The 10,122-nt window shown below is 39.7% G+C and overlaps 1 protein-coding gene across 1 annotated transcript; it reads right to left on the bottom strand.

Annotated features, from left to right (window-relative positions):
- Window positions 1-2,670: 2,670 nt before the first annotated feature.
- Window positions 2,671-3,814, bottom strand: LOC147602927 (dirigent protein 5-like). Its single transcript, XM_086797140.1, has one exon. It carries the CDS (start codon window positions 3,722-3,724, stop codon window positions 3,146-3,148), a length of 579 nt encoding a protein of 192 aa, XP_086653266.1. The 5' UTR covers window positions 3,725-3,814; the 3' UTR covers window positions 2,671-3,145.
- Between the last annotated feature and the right edge of the window lie 6,308 nt (window positions 3,815-10,122).

Raw genomic sequence — 10,122 nt, 5'->3', positions numbered from 1 at the left:
GGGGAAGGGGTTTGAACGGGGGAAGGGGTTTGAACCCTACTTTAGCACTCTGTACTAATGCGTGATTCAAAATGCCTTCAAATAGTGTATTTGTTTTTGAAAGTCCCATAATCCCTGACAAGGCTCTTAATGTAGAAATATATAGCATAGGCTCTTATTGTAGCAATATAATGTAACTCTATGTTGTTTCTTGAAAGAATTCATACACAGGTAATCACTGCAAGAAACAATAGGCACTTCCATTATTATTTGATACGGCATACATTGCTTAAGGCTAACAAATTTGCCTTCTTGTGAGCTTTATTAATTAGGCGAGTGCTGGTGTGAAGCTACATATTTCCCTTGTCCATGGAAACTTTTTTTTTTTTTGGCTTGGATAGAAATTAGAAAGTACACTATTTACACACACTAAAGATGCCATCACTTGCATGGGGGAAGGGGTTTGAACCCTGCTTTAGCACTCTGTACTAATGCGTGATTCAAAATGCCTTCAAATAGTGTATTTGTTTTTGAAAGTCCCATAATCCCTAACAAGGCTCTTAATGTAGCAATATATAGCATAGGCTCTTTTGGGTCCACCTTAGCGTGATGACTCCTTTCTTACTTTGTTTACTTATGTGTCTTTGTAGTATTAAGGCATTCAATCTCACAAATGGAAAATTGTGGGCTCAACGAAGAGGAGAAGGAGAAGGAGGAGGCTCCATGGAAAATATCAGACTCCAAACGACCATCCTCCATATTTTGGCTCCATAAACACTCATGTATATTTTATAATGTACATCTTGGCTTGTAGAGACAATATACAATGTTGTCTACATAAACCCTCATGTATATTTTATGATGTTAATATTGCTTTTATGTGATTTATTGTTAAACTCCAACAATGTAAGATACTAGAATAGTATAATGCCAAAGAAAGTTTTTTTAAAAGTCTCTTACTATTACAAAAAGAAGAATAATGTAACTCTATGTTGTTTCTTGAAAGAATTCATACACAGGTAATCACTGCAAGAAACAATAGGCACTTCCATTATTATTTGATACGGCATACATTGCTTAAGGCTAACAAATTTGCCTTCTTGTGAGCTTTATTAATTAGGCGAGTGCTGGTGTGAAGCTACATATTTCCCTTGTCCATGGAAACTTTTTTTTTTTTGGCTTGGATAGAAATTAGAAAGTACACTATTTACACACACTAGATGCCATCACTTGCACGGGGGAAGGGGTTTGAACGGGGGAAGGGGTTTGAACCCTGCTTTAGCACGCTGTACTAATGCGTGATTCAAAATGCCTTCAAATAGTGTATTTGTTTTTGAAAGTCCCATAATCCCTAACAAGGCTCTTAATGTAGCAATATATAGCATAGGCTCTTTTGGGTCCACCTTAGCGTGATGCCACTCCTTTCTTACTTTGTTTACTTATGTGTCTTTGTAGTATTAAGGCATTCAATCTCACAAATGGAAAATTGTGGGCTCAACGAAGAGGAGAAGGAGAAGGAGGAGGCTCCATGGAAAATATCAGACTCCAAACGACCATCCTCCATATTTTGGCTCCATAAACACTCATGTATATTTTATAATGTACATCTTGGCTTGTAGAGACAATATACAATGTTGTCTACATAAACCCTCATGTATATTTTATGATGTTAATATTGCTTTTATGTGATTTATTGTTAAACTCCAACAATGTAAGATACTAGAATAGTATAATGCCAAAGAAAGTTTTTTTTAAAGTCTCTTACTATTACAAAAAATTACCCACCCTTGTAGCAAGTGCCATTGAAATACTTACTATTGCAAATAGCCTCAAAAAGGCTCTCATAACCAGAATTTGCAAGCCTCAATAGTAACCAAAATTTGCAAGGCTTCTTGTGATGGTGTTGAAAAGAACTTATGAGAAAATTAGGACAAGATCTAACTAGATATAACTTGTCCCATCCTACCCCCTTTTAAAAAGTTCATGCAACACTATAGATATTACATCATGAATTAAACAAAGACTTTAATTCACAGATTCATCAAGATAGTACAAACTACAAGACAAAGGAGCATAGGCCTTGATTGGGTCAAGAGAAGTACCTTAAGGCAATGAGCTACATTGTGATTCCCAAGCCTAATTCTACAATAGGGGAAATAGTATCTAAGCAAGATTTTCTTTACAAATAATTATACAACAAGAATATTCAAGGTTTGATGTACACTTCATAAGGATACATAACACTATCATAAGGATACATAATAATATACACTATCATGTGGGCTTGAAAAGAAGGACTTAAGAAGGTCAACAAATTTTTAAAAACATAAAGAAACAAACTTACGAAAGGTTCATTTTAATGTCTGAATGAATAATATTCAAAACTTTATATCGAGACATGGGAACATTTGAAGGAATATTTGTTCACATATAAGGGGCTTTGTAAGTTGTTTTACCCAATGAATGTACATACTTCATAGGAATTTGAAATAAAGAAACCAATGATCTTCTATTTAGAGAAAAATGATCGTACCTCATGAGCCTTTTTAGACCTGTGCATAGAAAAAACGAAATTAAACAAAATGAATGTACCTCATGATCCTTTTTTGGACTTGTGAACAGAAAAAACAAAAAAGAAGAATAATGTAACTCTATGTTGTTTCTTGAAAGAATTCATACACAGGTAATCACTGCAAGAAACAATAGGCACTTCCATTATTATTTGATACGGCATACATTGCTTGAGGCTAACAAATTTGCCTTCTTGTGAGCTTTATTGATTAGGCGAGTGCTGGTGTGAAGCTACATATTTCCCTTGTCCATGGAAACTTTTTTTTTTTTTTTGTAGCTTGGATAGAAATTAGAAAGTACACTATTTACACACACTAGATGCCATCACTTGCACGGGGGAAGGGGTTTGAACCCTGCTTTAGCACTCTGTACTAATGTGTGATTCAAAATGCCTTCAAATAGTGTATTTGTTTTTGAAGTCCCATAATCCCTAACAAGGCTCTTATTGTAGCAATATATAGCATACAAGTGATGAAATTGTAACAATAAATAGCATACAAGTAATGGAGAAAGTGTGGACAGGATAGTGCACAAGAAGGAAAGAGGGATGAATTAATTATTTAGGCGAATGCTTGTGGAGGGAGGCTCTAAATGATCAGTAGTATAGATCGAGCTCAAAGTAGAGAGTCCACTTGGTTGGGCCGGAGGTAGTGTCAAGCTCTATGAGCTCACAACTAGCCAAGCCGCGTGCTAAGAAGAAGTCACCTGTCCCTCCAATGACAGAAAGGAGGCGGGTTTGGAGAGACTCTTGCAATTGCCCAAAGATTTGCAAGGATCCTTGGTATTCTGTGGTGTTGATCATGGCAGTGAAGGCGTGCAGGAGCACATAAGCTGACTGGCTATCATACATGAAGAAGCCCCTGGCCACTCCTACCTGCAGGGAGGCGTTGGATGCTTCCTCTGTGAGGGGGTCCTCGAAGGTGGCCACAACTCCAAAACTCCAAGGGTTGGAGAAGCCGGAGGGTTGCACGGTGAAGACGGCGTTGAAGTAGTCCGTGTTGTTGTAGCGTGTCTGATCAAGCATCATGTTGTGGAGGTAGAATGTGAAGTTGGAAGGCTGCTTGTATTGGGCGCCAACTCCTAAGACGGTGAGAGAAGCTACATGGCAAACAGCAAGCGCCAGCAGGAGCTGGCGACGCAGAGACGATGGCTTCCATAAGCTAGCAGTCTCCATGACCACCCTAAATCTAATCAATCGATAATCCCAGCCTTAATCTAATTGATAATCGCGCCTTAATCTCATCTACTGCCAACCAGCAGCCCAATCGTGTCTATATAGTATTGGCCTGCCACCTTCGGACATGGCCAGCAAGCAAGCAAGATGCAGACCACTCAAGATGCAGACTAATCACCAAACAAACATTAATCTGACTTAGACAAATTCGCGTTTGAAAATGGTGGTTTTAAAATCATTATGTGACGGCTGAAAGTCCAGTGAAAACATTAGCCCACTTGTTGTAAACATAATTAATATTCCAACAAGAGCAAGTAAACATTAATATTCCAAGAACAAGTACCTTGTCATGAAGGGAAGGCTTCTAAAACACCCTTATCAAAGTTTCTTTGTGTGAGGGGATTGAGCTTTACACAAATCAAAGAAATGCCATGATTATAATAAAAAATGTATGAACTTTGTGCAAAAAGTTTGAATCGGTCACGTAACCCTTCAAAGGGTCTTGGTGGATACTTTCCTACTACTTTTAACATAATTTTTCTCCTTCCTCTCCTATGGTTTCCTGCTACTTCAACATATTTTTTCTCCTTCCTCTCCCTTCTGGAAAATAAAGGCAAATGCAAACTTCAAAGTCTCGGATTTTTAAATTCAAGGAAGAGGCTTGGCCCCACCAAGAGAAGAGGATAATCTTCAAGAGAAGAAGAGGTTTAGGGAAGCACCAAGGCTTCACAATGGAGAGGCAAGGAAGAGGGAAGAAGACAATACACTAAAATGAAAATTACACTAGCATGGAAATACTCTAAGGTGAAAATAAAAAGACCAAGCCCAATTAGGATCTAGAGGCTTCCAGCTTCAGTTTGATCCAATTTGGATAGGTTTTGGACTAGTTATGCCCACTTTTTGATCTAGTTTGGAAGAGGAGAGATGAGAGATTAAATATCTAGTTTGGAAGAGGAGAGATGAGAGATGAAATATCTAGCCACCTCATGATTTTTTAAAATAAAAAATGACCCCTTTGATGTGATTTCTAGGCACCACCTTGAAGTGGGGTTCTCTCTCTCTTGAGGTGTCAAAATTCACATTTTTATACTACTTAAGTACCAGTACTAGTCAACTCTTCATCTTATGTGAAAATTTACTCATTTTTGGTGGATTTTCTTTTCTTCTTGCATTTTTCTTATCCAAACACTTGGATTAATCCCATTGTCCCATTAGAACACTCTTTGGACCTTAATCCATAATTTTTTGAAAATAGGTACCCCTAAGTTAAGGTGTCCAATGCACATATTAATGCACATATTCAATTAATTTCTAATGCACATAATTTGGAAAAATCTTTTTAAACTTCTATTTCAGGGGAATTCATCTTAAAATTAAAGGGTAACTTTTTATCCAAAATATCTCAAAACTATATTATCTCTCTCTAGACCAAAACATGGTCAACAAGATCTTTTTCCATTCTGAAAGGGGGGATGATTATAAGAGACTGAAGGGGAGGTTTATAAGAGACTGAAGGGGAGGTTCTTACATCTTTATATCATCAAAATTTGGAGGGAGGAATCTTACAAAGTGCTTGATACAAATGCCACACAATGTCAACATGAGGTAGCCAATGAGCTCAAGCCGCATGAGGTAAATCTTGCATTGGTGCCTTTTGTAGTTTGTTCGAAGATTCCTAGTGAGGGGCATGAAGCAAACTTGTACCTTGCCCAAGGGGAGGACATAATGAAAAAACCACGTTATTGCCATGAATGTCCACCAATTCTGTTATGCAGGTTGGGTTTGAAAGAGATATTTGGGAGAAGTAGGGATATGTCCCTGAAAAAGGAGCATTCATTGTGTCCTTATGGACTTGTTCCCATGAGGACCATGTTCACAGATGTCATGATCTCTTCTTGGGATCCCCTATGGCAAGAGATTAACAAGGAGTTCAAGGATGAGCTCGCTTGATTTTGAGCCCTCTCAGTTCTCTCGAATCACATGTTTTATGTATGGGAGGTAAACCACTGATTGGTGGCATGGATTGCGACAATTAATAAGAGGTTCTCAATGACAAAGGAGAAACACTATCGAGTCCTTTGCATGATCATTGATCCATGTAAGGTCAGCAAGATTGCATTACTCTCAAGTTTGCAATGCATGAACTTGTATCTTTTTAATTAACATGAATTCAATGAAAATAATTCATGGGAACTAACATGCCATGTTATATCAGTCTCGATACACATGCCTTGGTTCCCATTACCTTGCGGGATGAGATTGTGAACTGTATAAATATATGTGTGGCTGATCAGTCCTCGTACATGCATGACTTGCTGGAAAGGGATCGGAGGCTCATCATGGAGATTAGGAAGAAGTAAACTAGAGGTTAGGGTTCTGAGCCTTGGTATCCATTGACACAAAGATATTTAACAAAGTTTTTGTACAATGTAAGTACTTTGTATTCACTGTTTGAATATGCATGTGTCTCCTTCATGTGATTTTTAACTACCTAATCAATGGCCATGTTCGCATAGGTTCACATGACAACTGCTTTTTGAACAAGAAGCTTGATCTAAAAAGGGCGACAATAAGCAAAGAAGAGTTGCAAAAGGATGAGAAGAAGGAGGTAGAGTCACTTGCATCACGTTATGGTGATCGGATAGGAAAGGTAAGGCTATTCTTTGGCTGGTGAGGTATTTCGTTGTGTATGGTTTGTTGAAACTAACTCTTATATTCGTCAAACTATCCAAAATATTCTCAATATCATTGACCCTCGATTTGGGGATGCATGGAATGACAAAGTATTATCATTAATGGGATTGCAAGAGCTTTGCAACATTGGAGAAATTTAATCTCCTTGCAATATATGAAGCCCGTGTAGAATCAAAGGTGTTATGGTTATCTCTATTGGAGGCAAGTAGGGCTACTAAAGCCATGTACCACCTTGCGTGTGGTGATCATGTGTATAGATAGTGAGTGCTTTTGTCCTAAACTTGTTTCTCGTATAAATTGATCATTGTGGATAATGTGCTAATCTTTTGTTCTCGTGTAGTTAGATACGCAAGGAAGTCGTGTAGTTAGATACGCAAGGAAGTCGTGCTTGAGAATATCTTGCATTTGGCAGGAGACATCTTGAGGGACTTCATTGACATCCCATGGGACTTGGTTTTACCTGCGTATTTGTCCTTATCGGAATTGTTGAAAGAACGGTAGAAGGGGAGGAGACACACACACAGGAGCAAACCCTAACCATAGAGGGAAGCCATCTCCACTCTCACACAAAGCATAATGCCATAATCCATAATCCACACAACACACTATGAGTTGTGTCCACACTCTACTAACCCTAGCTAATGTCCACACACTATGACCAGCTGGACACGCGGTCATTATGTCTCACACATGTTCCTACCTAATCTGCCAGCACATAGCATAGCTGGCTCACTGACATCGAGCTTGAATCTCAACAGCCCCTCTCAAGCTCATGATGTACTGCCGATGAAGATGTAGATGAGCTTGGGATATCAAGACTCTCAACACTCCCCCTCAAGCTCATCCCATGTACTCCCAACATAGTCCTGAAGTACTCAAATTTCTCCCTGCTAAGTGGCTTCATAAAGATATCAGCCACCTGCTCATCAGTCTTCACATACTGAAGATCAACTGTACCATCCAGCACCTTCTCTCTGACAAAGTGATAATGGACCTCTATGTGTTTGGTCCTCGCATGAAACACTGGATTCTTTGCCAATTGAGTACTGCTCATGTTGTCACAATGAATGACAACTTTGCCACCAAGGGGCTCACATAAATCTGCCAAGAGACTCTTTAACCATATAGCCTCACAAGTAGCAATGGCTGCACCTCTATACTCAGCCTCTGTACTGGATAAAGCAACTGTGGGTTGCTTCTTGCTACTCCAACTCACCACGGCACTTCCAAGTGTAAAAGCATATCCACTAGTAGACCTCCTGTCATATGAACTACCTGCCCAATCAGTATCTGTGTAGCCATGTATGTCCAAGCTTTTACCACTCTCATAAAGTAGACCATAATGTGCTGTGGACTTCACATATCTCATGATGCGTCTCACTGCATCCAAATGTGGTTTCCTGGGGCTCTACATAAACTGACTGACTAGCCCCATAGCATAACTCAAATCTGGGCGTGTGATAGTCATATATATGAGACTACCAACCATCTTCCTGTACATAGAAGGATCATCCAATTCCTCACCATAATCAGCCCGCAACTTTACATTTTGCTCCAAAGGTGTACTCATAGGCTTACACCCTGTCATGCCATACTTTGCCAACATATCCAATGCATATTGGCGCTGTACTAACCATGTACCTGCATGATCTTTCACCACTTCAATTCCAAGGAAGTATCTCAACTCACCAAGATCTTTCATGTCAAATTGCCCACTCAAAGCTTTCTTGACATGCATCACATCTGCACCATGATCACCTGTGATAATCAACTCATCCACACAGATGACGAGTAAAACAATCCCATGCTCTGTCTTCTTCACATAGAGTGAAGAATCTGCTGTAGAAGTCTGAAAACCAAGTGAGATAAGATATCTGCTCATCTTATCACTCCAAGCACGTGGTGCTTGCTTCAAACCATATAATGCCTTTTTCAATCTGCATACGTGAGTGGGATATCTTGGGTGTACATACCCTTCTGGCTGTGCCATGTACACTTCCTCTTGTAGATCTCCATTCAGAAATGCATTTTTGACATCCATCTGATGCATTTCCCAGCCATTAGCTGCAGCCATAGCAATGACTGCTCTCACTGTGCCCATCTTAGCCACTGGACTAAAGGTTTCATCATAGTCCAAACCTTGGGTCTGTGCATAACCCTTTGCTACCAATCTTGCTTTATGTCTTTCAACTTCACTTTGTAAACCCATTTACATCCAATAACATTCTTGTCCTTTGGTAATGCAACTAAGTCCCATGTATCATTATGGACCAATGCATCCATCTCAACATCCATTGCTTTCTCCCATACATGCTCTCCAATAGCCTCTGTATAGCATGTAGGTTCCACATGCTTCACCATAGATGTCATGTATGCATAGTGCATAGCAAAATCTCTATATGTCAATCTGTCAACAGGATATCTGACTCTCTGGGATCTCCGCAATGCATGCGGGTCACTTTGTACACTTGTAACTCTAGCATGTGGTGGCACATATCTGTCCTGCCTAGCACCAGGTGTGCGTAAAACAGGTATGCCAAGCTCTTCATCCAAACTCTCTGAACTAGATGACTCATAACCTGTGATTCCAATTCCTTCGACCTTCTTCTTGCCTTTATCCATAGCACTACTCCCAGTGCTCACACTCTCATGCCTCAAACGTCCTGACCATGGACGTACACTGCTACTCTCAGCTTCTGCTGGCCCAGACATAGTAGTAGAACTAGAACTTGCTTGTGGCAAGTTCACAGGCACATCAGCCTCAAGTGACTCAATGACTTCCTCATCTTTTGCTTTGTACCAACTAGCAAGCTCATCAAACACCACATCTCGTGAGATGACCACTTGTCTAGTTTGAGGGTTATAACATTTGTATGCCTTTCGATCCTGTGCATATCCAACAAATACACATTTCTCTGCTTTAGGATCCAACTTCCTTCTTCTTTCATCAGGCACATGTACATAAGCTATGCATCCAAAAACTTTGAGATGTCCAATGTCTGGCCTGTAACCTATAAGCCGCATCTCTGGCGTGCTTCCATGAATGGCTGCTGTAGGTGTTTTGTTCAGTATATACACTGCAGTAGCACATGCTTCTGCCCAATAGTAATCTGGCATGCTCTTTTCATTAAGCATTGCCCTTGCCACTTCACATATGACTCTATTCTTTCTCTCAGCCACACCATTCTGCTGAGGTGTATACCTGCAAGTCAATTGTCTTCTTATTCCATGCTTCCTCAAGAAATGCTCAAAAGCTTTTGAGGTGTATTCACCACCTCCATCTGTTCTCAAACATTTAATCCAACAGCCATATTGCTTTTCTGCAAAAGCTTTGAAATCCATGAACTTTTCCAACACTTCACTCTTCTCTCTCAGAAAGTATATCCATGTCATCCTGCTAAAGTCATCAATGAATGTCACATAGTATAAACTGCCTTTGATAGATGGGTTTTGTGCAGGACCCCATACATCACTGTGTACGATCTCAAGTGGCCTGCTACTCATATTTCCTTCTCTAGGAAACCTCAACCTTGCCTGCTTTCCAAACTGACAGGCTTCACAAACATGCATATGTCCATCATATTTGAACCTAGGCAATCCACTGACAATGCCTCTTGTTTGCATGTTCTTTAATCTCTGTATATTAACATGTCCAATCCTCTTATGCCACATATCAATGTCCTGTACCACATTCCTGCTCTTTG

This window comes from Cibotium barometz, chromosome 65, assembly GCF_041138505.1.
Source record: "Cibotium barometz isolate CiBa-2024 chromosome 65, ASM4113850v1, whole genome shotgun sequence".
Lineage (NCBI taxonomy): Eukaryota > Viridiplantae > Streptophyta > Polypodiopsida > Cyatheales > Cibotiaceae > Cibotium > Cibotium barometz.
This window is presented reverse-complemented; position numbering and strand designations above follow the sequence as displayed.